The 20,665-nt window shown below is 48.9% G+C and overlaps 6 protein-coding genes across 6 annotated transcripts; 4 read left to right on the forward strand and 2 right to left on the reverse strand.

Annotated features, from left to right (window-relative positions):
- Positions 1 to 331: 331 nt before the first annotated feature.
- Positions 332 to 1,872, reverse strand: BKA55DRAFT_508732 (O-methyltransferase; the record flags this gene model as incomplete). Its single annotated transcript, XM_046187461.1, has 3 exons — positions 332 to 853; positions 908 to 1,420; positions 1,471 to 1,872. The coding sequence occupies 3 exons, from the start codon at positions 1,870 to 1,872 to the stop codon at positions 332 to 334; spliced, it is 1,437 nt and encodes a 478-aa protein (XP_046050686.1).
- A 155-nt stretch (positions 1,873 to 2,027) lies between these two features.
- On the forward strand, positions 2,028 to 4,000 carry BKA55DRAFT_611290 (FAD-dependent monooxygenase). Its single transcript, XM_046196660.1, has 3 exons — positions 2,028 to 2,599; positions 2,653 to 2,906; positions 2,959 to 4,000. The coding sequence occupies exons 1-3, from the start codon at positions 2,298 to 2,300 to the stop codon at positions 3,873 to 3,875; spliced, it is 1,473 nt and encodes a 490-aa protein (XP_046050687.1). The 5' UTR covers positions 2,028 to 2,297; the 3' UTR covers positions 3,876 to 4,000.
- Positions 4,001 to 4,667: 667 nt separating this feature from the next.
- BKA55DRAFT_725277 (polyketide synthase) lies at positions 4,668 to 11,031 on the forward strand (the record flags this gene model as incomplete). Its single annotated transcript, XM_046201102.1, has 4 exons — positions 4,668 to 4,954; positions 5,102 to 5,294; positions 5,352 to 8,783; positions 8,843 to 11,031. 4 exons carry the CDS (start codon positions 4,668 to 4,670, stop codon positions 10,955 to 10,957), a joined length of 6,027 nt encoding a protein of 2,008 aa, XP_046050688.1. The 3' UTR covers positions 10,958 to 11,031.
- Positions 11,032 to 11,194: 163 nt separating this feature from the next.
- BKA55DRAFT_640196 (alpha/beta hydrolase fold-domain-containing protein) lies at positions 11,195 to 12,526 on the forward strand. Its single transcript, XM_046197120.1, has 2 exons — positions 11,195 to 11,559; positions 11,612 to 12,526. Exons 1-2 carry the CDS (start codon positions 11,230 to 11,232, stop codon positions 12,311 to 12,313), a joined length of 1,032 nt encoding a protein of 343 aa, XP_046050689.1. The 5' UTR covers positions 11,195 to 11,229; the 3' UTR covers positions 12,314 to 12,526.
- A 4-nt stretch (positions 12,527 to 12,530) lies between these two features.
- BKA55DRAFT_640199 (putative fungal-specific transcription factor) lies at positions 12,531 to 15,250 on the reverse strand. Its single transcript, XM_046197121.1, has 8 exons — positions 15,090 to 15,250; positions 15,018 to 15,041; positions 14,829 to 14,947; positions 14,288 to 14,775; positions 13,942 to 14,228; positions 13,456 to 13,893; positions 13,123 to 13,373; positions 12,531 to 13,066 (listed from the first exon to the last, which is right to left on the reverse strand). The coding sequence occupies exons 1-8, from the start codon at positions 15,198 to 15,200 to the stop codon at positions 12,556 to 12,558; spliced, it is 2,229 nt and encodes a 742-aa protein (XP_046050690.1). The 5' UTR covers positions 15,201 to 15,250; the 3' UTR covers positions 12,531 to 12,555.
- A 536-nt stretch (positions 15,251 to 15,786) lies between these two features.
- Positions 15,787 to 20,165, forward strand: BKA55DRAFT_640200 (multidrug resistance protein 1, 2, 3; the record flags this gene model as incomplete). Its single annotated transcript, XM_046197122.1, has 11 exons — positions 15,787 to 15,888; positions 15,954 to 16,141; positions 16,193 to 16,849; positions 16,911 to 17,190; positions 17,261 to 17,407; positions 17,463 to 18,213; positions 18,272 to 18,441; positions 18,491 to 19,020; positions 19,071 to 19,186; positions 19,238 to 19,428; positions 19,476 to 20,165. The coding sequence occupies 11 exons, from the start codon at positions 15,787 to 15,789 to the stop codon at positions 20,163 to 20,165; spliced, it is 3,822 nt and encodes a 1,273-aa protein (XP_046050691.1).
- Positions 20,166 to 20,665: the final 500 nt, after the last annotated feature.

Raw genomic sequence — 20,665 nt, forward strand, 5'->3', positions numbered from 1 at the left:
TGTCAAGTTAATTGACTTCAGATGACAAGACACTCACACTTGTTTAGTGTACTAATGCACCTGAATTTTACTAATACTATAGTAGCGCAAATGCCAATTACAAAACCCGATTACAGGAAAACGCCTGTGTTATCTGTTTAATAAAGCTTCCTTCAATTGTACTGCTGTTGGAAACTGCTTTTAAGTAACGGTTTAGAGTAGATACAAGAGCCAACAGAAACAGATGAAATAAAAAGTGAGAAGCAATAGCAATAAGCAACCTGGATCAATTTTGTTGTAATTCTAATCTTGATCAAATAACTAAAGTCTTGTAACCAAATCTGGTACCCCCCTACACTAGAACAACATCAATCACCGACATGAAGCTACCATAAGGTGTGTTGACAGCATTAATCTTGAGCCTTGAGTCCACTGCTTCCAAAATCGCCTTCCAGCCCTCAAGGTCTCGTTCAAGAGAGTTAAACAGCTGCATCATACCCACATCGCGAGACCGAAGAACACGCTCATTCACAGACGAGACGGTGCCAGGCTCAGGGACAACAAAGTCCATGATCAACACATGCGAGTTATGACCCATGGACTCAACTGTGTTCTTGAGGATCTTGACAGAGTTCTCAAAGTCCCAGTTGTGAAAGATCTGGCGCAAGAGGTAGACATCAGCACCTACTACTGGCTGCTTCTGGAAGAAGTCGTATTCTTGGAATTGGATACGCTCGGCAATGCTGGCCTCGTTGTTCTCCTTGATGACCTTGGCGCCCTCCTCGACAACGTGAGGAATGTCTTGGATGATGAAGCTAAGATCAGGGAACGCCTCGGCCAGCTTCACGCAGCTATGCCCAATATTGCCTCCAATCTTTCCCGAGATAGTTAGCCTTCTGTAACAGATCGAGAAGTGGAGGAGACTTACATCAACAACGTTAGCCTTGCCAAGTCCTGCCCAGTCAAAGCCGCTAACGAGATGCTTCAAGTCGCTCTTGGGGCTAGTGGCAATCGCATCCATAACACGGCCAAAGAGCTTGTAGACCTCAGGCTGCTTGGCGATGTACTCATACATGCGAAGATCAGTGTTAAAAGCGGCATTGAAAGCTGCCTTATTAGGAGCTGTACTGTCAGGCCATCTCTCATGGGCGGTTACCATCGACGCAATGACTGGGGCAATGATGCTTGTCATCCAGACTCTCTGGTCAGAGAATCTGGTGTTGGTCACCAAAGCGGCTGACGTAGCCGAGTGAGCGATGAAGCCTGGCTCAGGCTCAGCAAAGAGGCGGTTCGTCATGCCCATGCGGGCGAGTGTCTTGAGCCGTAGCTCAGATACGCCAGCTTTGGAAGCCAATTCTGTGTATGAGATCTTACCCTCCAAGGGTACAAGCTCAAAGATCTTGAAGTGGCTCATCCATCGGAGGATTTCCATGTAGTGATACTATAATGGTCATTAAAAGTTACAGGAATTGTGTACCATGGTATGCTTACACCTGTGATGACATTTTGCAAGTACTCGCCAGGGCCAGAGACAAGCTGGAAGATTTGCAATGCACTATCGAGGAGCTTCTCTTTGGCAACCTGCGCCTCTTCAGGAGCGTCTGGGGATAAGTTGATAATGGGTGCATCCCGCTCGAAGCTAGGCTCGGGAAGTTTGTTGGCTCGGAGGTATCCGTTCAAGGTGGTGGTCTGCTTGTTGAGGTCCTGGACTAAGACCTCTAGGGGGGACAAAGCGGCATGCCCATTGACGCCATTAGTACCTTTAGTACCGTTGGCACCATTGATACCATTGATACCATTGATACCATTGATACCATTGATACCATTGATACCATTGATACCATTGATACCATTGATACCATTGGTACCATTGGAAATGCCGTTTGAAACCATGTTGGACGATGTAATTGGTAAATGTCAAGACAAGAAAGATAATGTTGAATTGCTGTTGCTGAGATGTCCAGAACATGGAAATCAATAGAGGCTTATCAAGTCTATAAAGTGGTGCCATTTGAATACAACTGTAATAGTGGATAAGTAAGTAGATTCAGCGTCCTACCCGTTTTGGAAGTCCGAAGTCCTCCGATGAATGCGCGTGTTATAATGCGTGGATGAGGCGACTTCTAAAATTCGGATATCTTCGGCCAGTGCTTATGTATTGCCTAAATTAGTGAAGCGCGTCCTACTCAAATAATCAACATCACCCTAGAGGACACGACAACTTGATTATTCTCCTCTGAAAGCTTGTAACCTGAGATAATTCTGACTCAGAGAATATTCTACTCCATCTCACTATCTATATTGATCGCCAGCTCACCATGGCCAAACCCACGCCACATTATGAAGTCATCATCGCTGGAGGAGGAATAGCCGGAGTCACTCTCGCGCTGATGTTCGAGAAACTCGGTATAAGCTATTTCCTCCTCGAGGGACGCGATACTCTTGAGTCTGATAGAGGCGCTGGTATTGGTCTGCAGCCAAATGGACTGCGTATCCTAGACCAACTGGGCCTCGTTGAGGACATCGAGAAGGCGACTATACCCCTTGAGAAGTGGTTCTCTTATGACAGTGAGGGTAACTTGATGTCTGATTCTAATGCCATGGGTCAATACCGTGAGAGGTTCGTATAATTGACTTTCTGTTCACCTTGACTGTTGTCTAATTTGTATTAAGAATCGGATATCCTGTTGCCTTTATTGAACGCCGCAAGTTACTACCCATCATGGTACGACATATTCAGCGGACAGAATGTGTCAAAACTTCAGCACGCGTGGCTTCAATCGAGGAGAGCGATGACCATGTCACTGTGACAACAACCGACGGCTTGTCTCTTACAGCAGACATTGTTGTTGGTGCCGATGGCGTGCGAAGCGCTGTCCGTACACACATTGACTCTAAATTGCCTGAAGGATTAACTGCGGATGATTGTGAGTTTTGTGTCGAGTTGATTCCCGTGAACTCTCACTAAAATATGTCTAGACATCAGCGTTGCCTGCTCTACCGTGTATGGAATGTCAGCACCTACTGAAGGCATCGCTCCCGGTGAACGATTTGCTGTCTACCGAGAGAAACAAACAGTCATCGGCTTCACCGGTAAAGACGGTATTGTATTCTGGTTTGTCTTTGAGAACCTCGGCGAGAACGTCCCACTGTCTCAGGCCCCACGATACACTGAAGCTGAAGCCGAGGCTCTATGTCAAAGTGTTGCTCATACACAGGTCACTCCAAAGTTGAAGTTTGGAGAGATCTACAAGAACCGCGTAGTGGCGGTCAAGATTGGTGTTGAGGAAGGTGTCGCGAAAGGATGGCACACCGATCGCGCTGTCATTGTTGGCGATGCAGCTTGTAAGACAACACCAGCTGGTGGACAAGGCGCCAACCAAGCCATAGAGTCATGTGCCGTCTTCGTCAACAACCTCATGGAAGCCCGAAAGGCATGCCAGTCTGGTGAGAAGCTGTCCAAAGAGGCTGTCAAGTCTGTGCTGGCAAGCTATGCTCAAGAGCGAGCTCAGCCAGCTACTACAGCCCTCGAGAGATCTCAGATGGTTGGCAAGGCGCTCTTGTGCACCCCAGGACCTGCAACTACTCTGGTCAAGGACATGCTGAAGCTCAGTAACGAAGATTGGCTTCTACGTGCATTCATGGCACTTTCCGCTGCGCCGTACCTGGAGGATGTCGAGCTCACGGCTAGAGGACATCTTTACAACAGGGCTGTCAAGGAGGCACAGGAAGAGATGGTAAGGCGTCAAAAGGTAGCGAAGGGGGTCAAGGAGGCGGAAGAAAAGGAGGAGAGTAAGCCGGCTGCGAGTATCCAAGGCTCTGATCAGCGAAATGATTTTGCGAGCCTTCGAAATCCAGTGCAGGCAGCCACTGGAGTCGTTGAAGTTGGTTCTTAGAATGGCTCTCAGAAGTATTGTTCGATATCAAACCCAAACCAACTGTTACTCGTTACACCCATGTCTCTCAAGCGCTTCCTGTAGGTCAGTGATAACGCATAACTACTCGAAACATTCAGTTCGCATGTGTATAGCCGCTATTGCGCATTTTTCACAATACTTGGTTACCTGCTTCCCTGTGACTACAAACTCGAACATGACCGTCTAGGTCACTTATGATTATCAGCTTCTGTACCAGGTCAAGTTTAACATTCAGCTGTAGAATTATAGAATATCAAGCTGTTACAGTATTGATGTCAATGAGAAAACATGGATAGTGATTCTATAGGAATATCGAGTTTCGAGTCACCTACCAGCTTCAGATCAGAATCCAATCCGCCTTCAGAGAGTCGTGTATTTCTGCATCACTCTGCTCTTGACCTCATTGGTTCTCGGTTGACGGCATCTGCTACGCCACCCTGCGTTTCAGCTGCCCCTGTAAAATAAACAATTCGGACCTCTTCGGAGCTCACGTCTGATCTGACCCTGCGTGGCGTAATTAGGCGCTATACTGACTTTGGCGCACCCATGCCAACCAATACGGATATTTTCGCAGAAGCGCGGAACCAATACTGGCAAATCTCGGGCTGCATTAGCCTGTCAGCTAGATGCTTACGAATTGCCAGAAAGGATTATGCAGGTTTGATTCTCTATGGTATAAGCCAGACACGTCTTGGCAAGAAAAGCGTGAACACATCAGACATTGCTCCTTTGTTACTGCTTTCAACAGCTACTTTCTTGCCATCCTTCACGATGGCGTCCTCAGCAGATGTGTATGTCTTTGGCGATCAAAGTTCTCCCGTTCTTGATAAACTGCAAGCTCTTTTACGCGTGAAAGATAATGCACTTCTTACCTCTTTCCTTGGCGAGGCGTTCCTGGCAGTCCGACGCGAGATTGTTTCACTTTCATCTATAGAGAGAAAATCGATTCCCGAGGCTGAGAGTCTCAGCTTGCTCTTGGAGGGCGTTCGGAGGAGCGAACCTCATGCGGCTCTGGACAGTGCTTTCGTGTGCATCTACGAAATCGGATACTACATTGAGTAAGTCAGAGAAATGAGAACGCTAAAGTCCAAGTTTTGCTGACTGAATTGAAGCTATCTGGCCCGTTCGGATAAACAACACCCATCAGCATCCCCGTCCCTTCTACTCGGTATCTGCACAGGTGGCCTTGCAGCCACTGCTGTCAGCTGCGCGAAGGATGTTTTCGAAATCTCAAAGCTAGGTGTTGAGGCTGCTACTGTTGCTTTCAGACTGGGAATGCACGTTCGCAGAAGAGCCGAAAACCTTGGTTACTCGACACCTTCAAGCTGGTCTATGATCCTGTCTTCGAATCAGGAAGAGCTTATCTCAGAAGCTCTACAAGAATTCTCCAAGGAAAAAGTGAGTTCGAGAGCCCTAGCGCTTCGAGATTTGAGTAGTACTCATCTATTGCCCCAGAATCTTACTTTCAGCACGCGTCCCTACATCAGCGCTATCGGTCCTGGCTTCACAACGATCAGTGGCCCTCCAGCTATCCTCGACTCGCTGAAGGCTCTTGATACTTTCTCTGGAAAGAGGTTGTATCCGGCTCCCATCTACGGCCCCTACCATAACTCTTTGGCATACTCAGCGTCCAGTCTGGAGCATGTTCTCGCATCAATTCTCGAAGACATTGCATGTGGAGAGAACAAGATGCTCATTCCCATCATCTCCTGCGCCTCGGGGTCTCGCTTAGACCAGTTGTCCTTTGGAAGTCTCCTCGAGGATGTTTTGAGAAGTGCTCTTTCTCAACAAATCCGCATGGATCTCGTCACCGATGCTCTACTCGAAATCGTTCCTGGTACCGACGCCACTTTCATACCGGTCAATGCGCAGACAACTGTTTGCAGCCTAGTTGACTGGCTGGCCAAGAGAGGCGCCACGACACACATTGGGCCAACCTTGGAGAGCCTGGTCAAAGATCGAGCTGAACCACGGCTTGCTCCCGGTGATGAGAACAAGATCGCCATAATCGGCTTCAGCGGGCGGTTCCCAGAGGCTGATAACCTCGACGAGTTTTGGGATCTGCTGATACGCGGTCTCGACGTCCACAAACCAGTCCCCGAGGAACGCTTTGCTCGCGACCACTACGATCCAACCGGCCAGCGCAAGAACACCAGTCAAGTCCAGTACGGGTGTTGGTTGAAGTCCGCAGGCTACTTTGACACTCAGTTCTTCCACATGTCGCCAAAGGAAGCCATGCAGACTGATCCAGCACAGCGCCTTGCCCTTCTCACAGCTTATGAAGCTCTCGAGATGGCTGGAGTTGTGCCTGACCGAACTCCGTCAACCCAGCGAAACCGCGTGGGCGTCTACTACGGCACGACGAGTAACGATTGGGGCGAGGTGAACTCTTCGCAGGATGTCGATACCTACTACATTCCCGGAGCCAATCGTGCCTTTATTCCTGGCAGGGTCAACTACTTCTTCAAGTTCACGGGCCCTAGTATCGCTGTTGACACCGCTTGCTCTTCTAGTCTCGCCGCCATCAATCTCGCGATTACGTCGTTGAAGAACAGGGACTGCGATACTGCAATTGCTGGCGGAACTAATGTGATGACGAACCCCGACAATTTTGCAGGCCTCGATCGCGGCCATTTCCTTTCCCGTACGGGCAACTGCAAGGCCTTTGACGATGGTGCGGATGGTTACTGCCGAGCTGATGGAATCGGCACCTTGATTCTCAAGCGTCTGCCAGACGCTATCGCCGATAGCGATCCCATTTTTGGAGTCATCTTGGGAGCGCACACCAATCACTCAGCAGAGTCTGTCTCTATCACTAGACCTCTCGCAGATGCTCAGGAGTATCTGTTCAAGAAGCTCTTGAACGAGACCGGAATCCACCCTCACGATGTTAGTTACGTCGAGATGCACGGCACAGGTACTCAAGCTGGCGATGCTGTTGAGATGCGTTCAGTCCTTAACTCTTTTGCTTTCGATCACAGTCGTCCACGAGACAAGAGCTTGTATCTCGGCTCAGTCAAAGCAAATGTCGGACACGCTGAATCTGCCTCTGGAGTTCTTGCCATCATCAAGGTGTTGCTCATGATGCAGAAGAACACGATTCCTCCTCATTGCGGCATCAAGACCAAGATCAACCAAGGGTTTCCCAAAGACCTTGACCATCGTGGTGTTCGTATCGCTCAGAAGGACAGCGTGGACTGGTCTCGACCTGAGAACGGTAAGCGGAGAGTGTTGATCAACAACTTCTCTGCTGCTGGTGGAAACACGTCCTTGCTGATCGAAGATGGCCCTGCTGTTCATCCAACCCTACATCATCAAGATGGAGACCCTCGGACTGAGCATGTCGTGGCTGTTTCGGCACGGTCTCCCAAAGCTCTGGAGGAGAACTTGAAGACTCTTGAAGCTTTCATCGCAAACTCTTGGGCTCCGGAAGGCGAGCTCCTTTCTCAGCTCTCGTATACCACTACAGCACGACGTGTGCACCACAGTCGACGAGTTGCCTTTGTCACCAACAGTCTCGATGACTTGAGGAAGTCTCTTCTTAACGCTGCCGCCACAGCCGGGCAAGTCAAGGGCATTCCCGCAGTGTCACCAAAGGTCGGCTTCCTCTTCACTGGACAGGGGGCACAAGAGACCGCCATGGCCAATGGATACTACAAGAGCTTCTCATCTTTCCGCTCAGACATTCATCAACTTGACTCCATCGCAACTCTCCAGGGTCTCCCATCTGTTCTTCCACTCATCCATGGCACGACTCCTGTTGAGGACCTTTCTGCAGTTGTTGTGCAGTTGGGAACTTGCATCATCCAGATCGCATTGGCCCGTTTCTGGATCAGCCTCGGCATCATTCCGCAGTATGTCGTTGGACACAGTCTGGGTGAATACGCTGCTCTCCAGATTTCAGGAGTCCTCAGTGTCAACGATGCTATCTTCCTCTGTGGTCATAGGGCAGCGCTTCTTGACAAGAAGTGCACTGCTTACACCCACGGCATGGTCGCTGTCAAAGCGGCAGCAGATGACCTGAGGCAGCAGATTTCCCCTGACGTGAAGGTTGAGATTGCTTGTGTCAACGGCACCGAAGACACCGTACTGAGCGGTCCCAACGCGGATATCGAGGCCCTCTGTGGAAAGCTGACCCAGGCTGGCTACAAGCTTCACAAGCTGGAAATTCCCTTTGCCTTCCATTCGTCTCAGGTTGATCCCATTCTTGACGATCTCGAAGAATTGGCATCTCAGGTCGAGTTCCACGAGCCCAAGCTCCCCATCGTTTCGCCTCTGTTGCGCACGCTCCTCACCGGCGATACACTCGGTCCACAGTACATCAGACGCCATTGTCGTGAGACAGTTGACTTCTTGGGTGCTGTTCAGATGGCTGAGGCGCAAGGTATCATGGACCGAAGTGGCATGTGTATAGAGATTGGAGCGCACCCCATCCTCACGAGAATGGTCAAGTCGATCATCGGACAAGAATTTCGATGCCTTGCTTCTCTCCGCCGCAAGGAGGACCACTTCAAGACCCTTGCGGACTCTCTCTGCGCTTTGCATTTAGCTGGCTTTTCTATCAACTGGGACGAGTATCATCGTGACTTTGCTTCATCTCAAAATGTCCTTCAGCTTCCGAAGTATAGTTGGCAGCTTGCGAATTATTGGATGCAGTACAAGTACAGCTGGTGTCTTACCAAGGGTGATGCTCCCGTTGAGAACTCTCAAGTTGGTGCACCTGTACAGGCGAGGGCACTGAGGCTCAGCGATTCTGTGCACAATGTCATTGAGCAGGTTCATGGCGACAAGAGAAGCTCTATCACGATCGAGTCTGATATGCATGACACGTCTCTCCTCACTATTGCGCAAAACCATCGTGTCAACGGTTTGACTATGGCCCCTTCGGTAAGCCCCCTCTTTTACATACTTCTGTTGGATTGCATCACTGAATTTACAATTTGCAGACCCTCTTTGCCGACATAGCATTTACCTTGGCGAAGCACCTGATCCAGAACCGCGGGCTTGACCCGCAGACTAACCTACCCTCCATCAACAACATGGCTGTCGAGAAGGCTCTCATCGTGGGAGAGACCGGCCCTCAGCTGTTCCGAGCATCGCTTGATCTGGACTGGACTACCATGCATGGTTCAGTCCGTATCTTTAGCGTCAATGCAAGCGGAAAGCAGACCACTCTCCACGCAGTCTGCGATGTAGCGGTCGAGAATCCACAGTCTCACCGCGAAAGCTGGCAGAGTAATGCTTACCTCATTCAGAGAGGTATCAAACAGCTTGTTCAAGGCGCTGGTGATGGAACTGCTCACATGATGCGCCGTGGTCTCTTATACAAGATTTTCTCCAACTCGGTCCAGTACGGGTCTGCTTTCCAAGGCATCGAGCAGGTCTGGTTTGATAGTGAAGGTCTCGAAGGAACTGGCAAGGTCTTGATGCCATCTGGCAAGGATACCTTTGCCCTCAACCCGTACTGCTGCGACAGTTTGGGTCACATCACAGGCTTCATCATGAACTGCAGCGATAGCTTGGACCTTGATGATCACGTCTACATCAATCATGGCTGGCGCTCCCTTCGTTTGGTCGAGCCCTACCAGTGCGACGTGAACTACCAGACATACGTCAAGATGCAGGCAGCTGGCTCTGACGACTCAACTTACAGTGGCGATGTTCATGTGCTTCGTGATGGTAAGATCATCGGTATCTGTGGCGGCGTCACCTTCAAGAAGGTCGCTCGTAAGGTACTGGAGATGCTTCTTCCCAAGCCGTCTGGTTCGAAGTCCAAGTCCGCTACTGTCAAGCACGTTGCTCCCGAGCCGGTTAGACACGCTGTTCTAACTCCTCCATCTACTACTAACCATAGTGTTGGCACTGTATCGCCACCCGAGCCAACAGACTCGCCTGCTGGTTCTGCTTCCGGTCTTGTTCAGAAGGCCCTTGAGATCATTGCCGATGAGATTGGCGTAGACATCTCTCAGCTCACTGATTCTACCCTCTTGGCTGATCTAGGAGTAGACTCACTCATGTCATTGACCATTCTGGGCAACTTCCGTGAGGAACTCGACTTGGACATACCCGCGGCGCAGTTCTACGAGTTCTCAACAGTCCTGGATCTCAAATCCTTCCTTGGAGCCAACGACCAAGACTTCTCAAGCTCAAACTCAGAGGCAGAGAGTTCCGCATCTACAGCCGCTTCAACATCCCCCAGTGATCACGGTGATGATATTGTTGCTCTCGACGAGGACGTCAAGCCTGTCGTGGCCGAGATACCTCGCTCAACCTCTACAATCCTGCAGGGCACCAAGCACTGTTCCCGAACACTCTTTCTGTTCCCCGATGGAGCCGGCTCAGCAACCTCTTATGTCACTCTCCCGTCCATTTCGCCAGACATGAGAGTGATTGGACTGAACAGCCCATACCTCACCAAGCCCCATGAGTTCAATTGTGCCCTCCAGGACATCACAGGCTCTTACTTGAACGAAGTGCGTCGACGCCAACCTCAAGGCCCTTACCATCTTGCCGGTTGGTCAGCAGGAGGTGTCTCAGCCTTTGACGCCGCTCGACAGCTTGTCTCCGAGGGAGAGGTAGTTGAGAGCCTCATCCTGATTGACTCCCCCAACCCTGTTGGTCTCGGTAAGCTGCCAAAGCGTATGTATGACTTCCTCGAAAAGTCAGGTATTTTCGGTGCTTTTGAGATGGGCGAGGAAGCTCAAGCACCGCCTGACTGGCTCTTCCAGCACTTCTGTGTCTTCATCGAGGCCTTGGATAGGTACGTGCCTGAACCATTCGAGCATGGCATGGCGCCCAAGACGACCATCATCTGGGCCGCGGACGGCGTGTGCAAGAACCCTGATGACCCCCGTCCAGAGGCACAGCCTGACGATCCTCGTGGTATGAATTGGCTTTTGAATAACAGGGAGGACTTTGGACCTAATGGTTGGGATGAGTTCATTGGTCCCAGCAACATCAGCACACTGGCGATTGAAAACGCCAACCACTTCACGATGATGAGGGAGCCAATTGCATCTGCTCTTTGTGCGCGAATCCGGGAGGCAATGGGAGTCAATTGACCAGGACATTGAAGCGGCGGTATTCTTTATCTAGATATATATATTTTTGCTTGCTATAATTGCTATTCTTACAGGGAGTTCAACCATTCATGTTGATTTTGTGCATCTTATATATACTCCCCCGGGTACACATAACACTGGTCTACCGTGTCAGCACACTGACGTAAGTTAGTGCCAATCCCAACCGAACTTATTAAGTGGAATTACTGCGCTTGATTCCCACTTGTTTACTTATATTTCAGCTCAGATCTCTTCAACACCTTCCTCACATTATGATAACTGAGCAGGGCCGTGTTAGCATACCTACCGTAAAAGATGGGCAAGAATGGCCCTTTCTCTTTCGAATCTACCTCAGCTGCGTCACCTGGACTCTTCGCAAGCTCATAGCATATCTGACCGGTCCAAACGAAGGTCATGATCTGGAAGTTAAAATCAGCACCCCGGGATTGGGAGCGGGGTATGTGATCTGTAACGTGTGGCTACCCCGACCTGTGGACGAAATCCAAACAAAACATCCACTGGTGTTAGTTCTGGAAGGCGGTGGCTTTGTCCTAGGACATCCTAAGGATGGACGGTTAAATAACCGTCGAATTGTTGAACAGGTGTGTAGCCTACAATACGCCCAGAGATCACTCAGACCTAAAACCAGCACAGACCGGAGCCATTGTCATGTCGGTCGATTACGCCAAAGCGCCCAGATACCCTTACCCTCACGCTTTGTTGCAAGCATATGGAGCGCTGCAGTGGGCCCTGACGTGCTCGGCTGCCCATGAAGGCATCCATATTGATCCCCGCCGGGTCGCGATTGGAGGAAATTCTGCCGGTGGCAATTTGACAGCAGCTTTATCTCTATTAGTATCCTTTCGAAGTGGCCCTTGCTCCATCTTTAGAAAGGGCTTACCACTGGCTTTTAAGCAGGTTTTACATTTCATGCTTTATCCCAGCCTTGAACTGTGCTTGCCGTACGATCTTAGGCTCGCCCGGTCCACAATTGGTGCCCAGAAGGAAAGCCTACCCGCTTGGATGGCCATGGCAATGGAGCGGTCGTATTTGCCGCCAAAAGTCTGCAAGGACGACATCTTTGTATCTCCCGTCGCTGCTGGTGTAGACCTGCTCCGTGAACTAGATGTTCCACCTGCTGTACTGTTCACCGGTAGCCTCGATTGCCTCAAAGAGGAGGGCTTCAGTTACGCCCAAAACCTTGCGAAAAGCGGCAAGGAAGTTATTTTCCACGAATTCCAAGGCGGTACTCATGGATTTTCAAACAAACCGAAGGAGAGGACTTCGGGGGCGCAGATCATCTACGAGGAATGTTGGTCCAGAATATGTCATTCTCTTCGAGACGCCTTCTCTTAGTGTCACTCAGCGCAAGAGATGGCTATTTCCAACAGGCAAAGTTGAACTGACAACAGGGCATTGAAGCGGCAGTATTCTTCATTTAGATATTTATATTTTTGCTTGCTGGATTTACTATTCTTACTGAAAGTTTAACTATTAATGTATGAATTTATACATACTTGGGAATATAGGAAGTTAAACTATTAATCGTTAAAAAGAATATTTTGTTTATAATCCCTTTTGAAGTTCCTCTATTTCTCTTACGCTAAGTTATCCCAAAAGTAGCTATCTTCTAGAGCCTTCGTCATCTGATTATTCATATGCAGCCAATTTCCAAGCTGTGCGCCATACTGGTCGATCTCGGTATCCATGCCACCAGGCACCTCGAAGTGCTGAGTCATCCACTCAGCTGTCCCATCTAATGATCTGCCTACGGAAGTCTGTGAGCTTGGCAAGTTGGACGTTGGTGTAAGCAGGGCAAGCTGTTGATGAGATGGTGATGGTACGTGTGCGGAGGAAGACGCATTTTCCCACGAGCCGAAGCCAATATTCACCTTGCTCAACCTAGCTTCAAGGTAGTTACGAGCGGCGTCGTACAAAGCTTTAAACAGATGAAACTCTTTCCTTGCTCCAGATGAGAAAGCAGAGCCTGTGGCAGGTTCTAATGTCTTGATGACACTTTCGAGCAGATTGAGGCCGTTCTTGTCGCAAGTCTCGATAATGTGACAAAATACGACAATGAATGGAACGAAGGGTGAATGTATGAGAGCCCTGTAAAGAATAACGGTCAGTGATAGAAGTATTAAGCCAGACTTGGGGATACATGCAAGTTTACATAACTCTCTAGGAAGTCATCTTGTAGTTCAGCCACGACAGACATCCATTCCTTGTGTGCTTCAAGGGCCTTGTGAGCACTATCAATGCACTCCCTTCCAAGCATAGTACCCTGGTTTGCCTCGGCAGGTATGGCTCTGAAGATAAGGCAAAAGAGGGATAAGTGAAGCACCTTGGTAGTGCAGAGGAAAGCCTTGAGAAATTCGTTGCTAGTAGCCTGGCGCAGCGCATCTAGGTAGAGCTTCTGTAGACTTATCAGCAAGATATCGCCAGGAATATCGACTCGCCCCTCTTAGAAGCGGTAATCGGGCTTTGCGCATACATACATCGCTAGGCAGCATTCTATTTGTGTGCACTTCAAGCTCTGATGCAAGACCTCTTGCCCTAGTGGTTCTAACATTCTGAGGCTGTGCCAAGGCAGCAGAACTGTAGAGTTGGTCGTAAATCTTGCCTTGTAAATATGCTAATTCTTTCATCTTGTCTAGTTGACCAAAATAGCCTATCTCTGGTCTCGACTCTATGCTGGGAACCGGAATAGTGATATCGCCGTCGTGAATAGTTGACGATCGACCAAGTCGGAGGGAAAGACCCTTTTCTTGCACGTAAACTAGCCAAAATATCCTGATCTTGGTCATTCGGAGGTTTGGAGGATCGCTAGCCATTGCAATCTTGCTATGTAAGCCTAGCGTCTGGCTCAGGTGTGACGCAGTTGCAATAAAGTCCCATGCCGCAGATGGCTTGCAGGTTTCGAGGCAGTATATGCTCTGGGATGATTTAGCATGATATCAGAACAAATCATCAGTCCTACCTACAGCTATCATCATTGAACTGGCAGTCTCGATATTGCAAGGTTGATGGAAAGGCAGGTTAGATAGTATAGTCTCGAGATTGTCTCGGCAGATGACAGCTTGCACCTCGAGGTCAGCCTTTTGGCATGAATCTGTGGCGATTTGTTTGCATTGTCTAAAAAGCCAATAGAGTCCCGCATTGACAGAGATGAGGTCAGCATGAGTAACTTCTCCCGGCGAGTACACCTTGAGGAAAACGTCAGTGAAAGAAGTAGCTTCGCTGTCCCAAAAAAACCGAACTCTGGGGTTTTCTATCACAAAATTGTAAGCATTGAGCAAGGAAATAAAATTCCAAAGGCACGGCTAATACCTTTGGCCATTCTGAGGCAGATGAAAGCTTTGTCGACAGGTGGCATAGGGAGGTTGCGCAGATCATGTCCCGATTCAAGTGCTCTAGCATGAGGATACAGGTAGTCGTGTTCCTGTTGGTTAGAATTCCTCCCCAAAGCCTGCCTCAAAGACTGCAGAACGGATGACATCTCAGCAGCGATATCGATGCCATTCGGCTTGTTGATGATAGCATCTTCAAGAAATTCATTGGCAAAAGCGGCTTGAGCTGAAAGAGAAGATTCTCCCTGATGTTCCAACCTTGGAGTGAGAAGCTGGCTCCCAACGCCATGGTTAGGTGATGGAGACGTTGCTTGGGCTATTGGTGCGAGACATGCAGTCGATGTTGGGTGCGATGGTATCTTTGATGAGGTAGCTGCGGGTACAACATGTTGGGTTGAGTTTTGACCAGCTCCCAAGGCATTGCCAAGCTCTGCGAGTTTTTGCGCGATATCATCAATCTTTCTCTCGCTAAGAGATTTAAGTGAGGGAAAAACACGGATGAGTTTTGTGTGTGTACTTACTATATTTCTGAAATAAAAAACCGTTGTCGCCTTTCCTTGGGCTTGTGCCTAAGCGGATACGTACAGAGGTTATCTGTGCGGACGCAGTAGGCACACGGATGTCTCCGGTCGCAGCGCACCTAGAACGACGTTCTAAATTAACCAAAAAAACCTACAATTGACTGTATTGAAAGGCGGATGGATGCGTACCTTTCTGCGGCGGCATCGATCACACTGATTTGGTCAGCAGAAGAAGCAGTGTTTGATTTGCAGGGGACTTGCTGAGATTGTGGACAAAGGGACGCCACTGATGCCGTCATGCTGTTCGTCCTGAGGGATATGATTTGCTCCCTGACTCGATAAGGGGGAGGAATCATCCATTTCAGCAGCCATTCTGGTAGGATAGGCTTCCAGAAATGCTCCAAATTGGTTCAAGATGATGGCGGAGGAGGGAAGTTAAGAGGTCCGCAAGCCGAAGACCTTGAGCATTACGGATACAGCAGTCAAAGCTTAAGACCAACGCTAAGCTACGAGTTATGGGTCTTGTTCACTGGACCAATCATCTTTCCAATTCAACTGAGTCTATACCAGGATAGGGCTAGAGTGAGGCGAAAGGACGGTACATGGAATCTTGGCAGTCCGCTCTCCGAGATGGTAACTGAGATACTGCTATCGCGGTGACGGCCTCTTGGCATGCCGCACCGCACTACAGAGGCCACAGAAAAGGTATACGACTATGGATGAATCTTGGCTGATGGCTAAAACCGAGCACATTCGCATGTATTTGTTTGCCTCTTTCCTTATTGGCGACAGGCATTTCAAGCTGTTTGTTGTTCCTTACGCTCCTTTCTTCCACTGTTCTAAGCCACACAGCGACATCCGCCTTTTCCTTGTATCTTTCTTTTTCCTTCTGTCCAATACGTGTTTAAGTCTTTGAGCCCACAGCAAATTACCTTCTTGATCTTGTATCCCTATCAGTATGGAGAAAACCGATAAAGTCGCGGATGCGACTGCGGCAGATCAGCTAGACAACTCTGATCAGTCTGATAAGAAGCCAACGTCTGGATTTGCTGCATTTCTGGTAAGAATGAATGCCCTTCTCGACACAATTTGAGTCAACGAGAATACTGATTGTAATAATCACAGCGCATCTTCACCTACTGTCAGCCCCTCGATTGCGTCCTCGAAATCATTGCCGTCCTCGCCGCTATCGGCTCTGGCGTGGCCATGGCGATGATGAACCTCGTTATAGGAGAGCTGATGGATGTCATGGGCAATCCCGCGCGTATCGCCACTGATCCTGACGGCTTCATGGCCGATATCAGCAAGAGATCGTAACTATCCGCGCCACACGTACTCCCTGCACCCATCTAACGTGGTCCCAGACTCTACTTTGTTTATATCGGTATCGCTCGGCTAGGATGTACATATATTTACTCGACGCTATTCACCTTTGTTTCCTTGCGCGTCACGAACAACATCCGCCAATCATACCTGCGAGCAGCCCTTAGTCAAGAAATCAGCTATTTCGATCATGGAACCTCGGGGTCTATCGCCATGCAAGGCACTTCCAATGGAAAGTTGATCCAGTCCGGCATCGCAGACAAGCTGGGGCTCTTCTTTGTGTCTTTGACTACTTTTATCGCGTCTTTTATCATTGCTTTCATCAGTTATTGGAAGCTCACCCTCATTCTTATCTGCATCATGCCGGCGATCATGCTGGTGATTGGCACCATGGCTACGATCGACGCTGGTATTGACGGCAAGAACTTGAAGCTACTCTCCCAAGCCGCTCAATACGCCGAAACATCATTCGCGGGTATCCGCACCATCAAAGCCTTCAACCTTGAGCCGAGAATTACGCACAAATACACATCCCTCCTCGATACCTCCCGACAGCTATGCCGCAAGAAGTCTGGTGTATACGGCGTCATGTTCGCCTGGCAGTATTTTGTAATTTATGCTGGTATGGGTCTTGCATTTTGGCAGGGAATTAGGATGATTGCCCGTGGGGAAGTGGATGGTATCGGCACCGTTTTCACGTAAGTCTTTTCCCCGGATCTGTCCATGCTTTTAACTTTGCTGTTTGCTGACCGTCAAAAGTGTCCTCTTCTCCGTTGTTATTGGATCTACATCGATCAATGGCATCGCTCCAAACATCTCTTCCTTTGTTCGTGCCGGTACCGGTGCTGCAGAGCTTTTCGCTTTAATCGACAGGGCCTCGAATATCAACCCGCTCGACGAGTCAGGCCAGAAGCCCACCAAAGTTTCTGGTGTCATCGACATCAAATCAGTTTCCTTCAGTTACCCAACACGGCCAGACACTTGGGTCCTCGATGACTTTTCTCTCAACATCCCGGCTGGAAAGGTTACAGCTTTAGTGGTATGGCATACCTTTTCCCCTTTATTTCTTACTGAATACAGTACCAGAAGGAGAGTTAACATTTCGATAGGGTGCTAGTGGCTCAGGAAAAAGTACAATCATTGGCCTTCTGGAAAGATGGTACAACCCCGCCTCTGGTGACATTATGCTTGACGGAACCAGCCTGAAAGATCTAAGTGTCACCTGGCTTCGTACTACAATGCGACTTGTCCAACAGGTGTGTTCGATGACCCTAAAAGTGATGCCTTGGGGCTAACGCCAACATTACCTAGGAACCTGTTCTGTTCAACGGAACCGTTTTTGAGAACATCGTCAATGGCCTCGTTGGTACTCCTTGGGAGAACGAGACAAGACAAAACCAAGAAGAACGGGTGAAATTTGCGGCCAAGCTTGCCTTCGCAGACGAATTCATCCAAAACCTTCCAGAGCAATACGAAACACGCATCGGCGAGAGAGGTGGACTCCTCTCAGGAGGACAGAAGCAAAGAATTGCCATCGCTCGAAGTATAGTTTCCGACCCTTCCATCCTCTTACTAGACGAAGCTACCTCAGCCCTCGATCCGCACTCTGAAGGTATTGTCCAAAAGGCACTCAACAGTGCCTCTAGAAACAGAACCACACTGGTGATTGCCCATAAGCTTGCCACTATCCGAGACGCCGATAACATTGTGGTTATGTCCAAGGGCAAAATTGTTGAGCAGGGAAAGCATGACGACCTTGTAGCCCTCGACGGCACCTACGCCAAGCTCGTGCAGGCCCAGGATTTGTCTACTAACAAACAGAACTTGGGTATCGAGACCTCGGACGAGGAGTCAACAGCATCTACTGAGGTAATAGAGCCAGTTCAGTCACTCGCCAAATACAATTCTGCGGTCAACGAGGACATCACCTCTCAGATCGAGAGGGAAGATTTCAGTCTCTATAAATCCACAGGGCTTTTACATACCATTTGGAAGATGATCAAGTCAGCTCCTGAGCTCAGGACTTGCTTCGTGATTATATCCATTGCCTGTGCTGCTGGAGGTAAGTTTCGACAGCCATAACCGCTTTCAGTCATGAAATATCTAACCAAACGATGTAGCTGCTGTCTACCCTGGACAAACCTTACTACTTTCTAAAGTTATGGATGTCTTTACATCCTCTAACTTAACCAAGGGTGGCGACTTTGTGTCTTTGATGTACTTTGTCATTGGTCTGGGGAGCTTGATTGTGTTTTTCGTTATGGGTTGGATTTCGAGCATTATTGCTCAGGTAAGTCTGGCGCAACATGCCAAATAAATACCTCGCTAACTTGAAGTAGACTCTCAGCCATAATGTCAGAGAAGGGCTTTTCCGCAGTATGCTGAGACAAGATCTTCGGTTTTTCGACAGACCAGAGAACACCATTGGCGCCCTTGTCAGCCGCATCGATTCTCAGTCACAGGCTGTATTAGAACTCATGGGGTTCAACGTGGCATTGGCCTTCCAATGTATCATTAACATCATTGCAAGCAGCATTCTTGCTCTTGCTTACGCTTGGAAGCTTGGCCTCGTTGGTGTTTTCGCTGGCATGCCTCCTCTTTTGCTCGCTGGTTTTGCCCGCATTCGCCTTGAGACAAAGTTAAATGCTGGTATTGATGGGAGATTCTCAACGAGCGCTTCGATAGCATCTGAGAGTGTCAATGCCATCCGCACGGTCTCGTCGCTTGCTATTGAGAAGAGCATTCTGACTAAGTATACTGCGGAGCTTGATAGCGCGGTTTGGGGTTCGACAAAGCCCCTGTTTCACATGATGATTTGGTTCTCTTTGACTCAGTCCGTTGAGTTCTTCATTCTCGCGCTGGGATTCTGGTAAGTTCCTAGGTATCTCTCATAAAGCAGAGTGTGACTGACTGTCTCAGGTTTGGGTCAAAGCTCGTCTCTCAAGGAGAAATTACCTTTCCCCAGTTCATCATATCATTCTTGGGTGTCTTCTTTTCCGGTCAAGCCGCCGGTACAATCTTCAGCTTTTCAAGCAGTTAGTATATCCTGTCCTGGACGCCCCAGCATCTCTAATACAATGAGTCAGGTTTCACCAAGGCCAACTCCGCCGCCAATTACTACTTTTGGCTCACTGGTCTGCAGCCAATCATCCGAGAAACTGATGACAATAATGACAAGGGCCCTGCCAATGGCGGAAGTTCAATTGACTTTCAAAATATTCAGTTCTCTTACCCCCTCGCTCCTGAAAAACGAGTCATCAAAGGCTTGTCTCTCACTGTGAGTACTCAACTAGAAACAAATAGAACCATGTTAACCTTTCTCAGATTGACCGTGGTCAATTTGTAGCCTTTGTTGGGTCATCTGGCTGTGGAAAGAGTACCATGGTATCTCTTCTCGAGCGCTTCTACGACCCCACAAGTGGCGCGATCAACATCGACGGCTCAGCTGCTCTCACTGATATCAGTCCTCGTCTTTACCGCAACAGGGTAGCTCTCGTCCAACAGGAACCCGCCCTGTTTCCTGAGAGTATTCGCGAGAACATTGCAGCTGGACTCGACATTGGTCCCGACGAACAGGCCCTTGTCAAGGATGATGCTCTGGAAGCAGCTTGCCGTGCCGCCAACGCGTGGGACTTCGTGAGCTCTCTTCCTGAGGGTCTCAACACCCTATGTGGCCAGGGAGGTAGCCAGCTTTCAGGAGGACAGAGACAAAGAATTGCCATCGCGCGCGCTCTTATCCGTAACCCTAGTATCATCTTGCTAGACGAAGCGACTTCAGCACTTGATACCGAGTCTGAGAGAGTCGTGCAGAAGGCCTTGATGAGCGTTGCTGCCAGTGGAGATCGCATCACTATCGCAGTTGCCCATCGTCTGTCAACAATTCGTGATGCTGATAAGATCTGTGTCTTCTATCAGGGAAGAATCGTGGAAGCTGGCACGCATGAAGAACTCGTCAGCCAGAACGGTATATATAAGCAGATGTGTGATGCACAGAGTTTGAACAGAGCAGCTTAGAAACCTGCAGATCATTGTGGCTGAAGTAAGGTTATATTTAGATTGTAGAGTAAGGCTCTTTCGCCAATCGCAATGGCCCATTTGTTGGGCTTCTGGGACTCCTGCTATAGGCAGTCTGGGTGCATAGATAATAGATTGAAAAACAGAGAATATTATATTATAGTTAGCCCTCTTTATTAACCTTAATAATATTAAATTTAAAATCTATATACACTGAAATACTCTCTCTGGTGCTATGCTATTATATCTACTAACATTAGCTAGATCTTAAAAAGTAATTAAGCTAGATAAGGAAAGCCATCTAAACCATTCCAAGCCTCAGTCTTGAAAAGGCAGTATTTTTTTGTTTGTGTCTATGTTCACTCCCTCAGTCTCTACATACCTTAGTTCCATGGTGAAAATCACAACGAGGCACCTGACCAGCCTGCGGCTCACAGCTAAAACGTGCGTTATCCTGTGCCTTTTCCGATCCGATTTCCGATCAAATTGTATGCTACGCC

This window comes from Fusarium redolens (assembly GCF_020744475.1).
Source record: "Fusarium redolens strain MPI-CAGE-AT-0023 chromosome Unknown BKA55scaffold_6, whole genome shotgun sequence".
In the NCBI taxonomy this organism is placed as follows: Eukaryota; Fungi; Ascomycota; class Sordariomycetes; order Hypocreales; family Nectriaceae; genus Fusarium; species Fusarium redolens.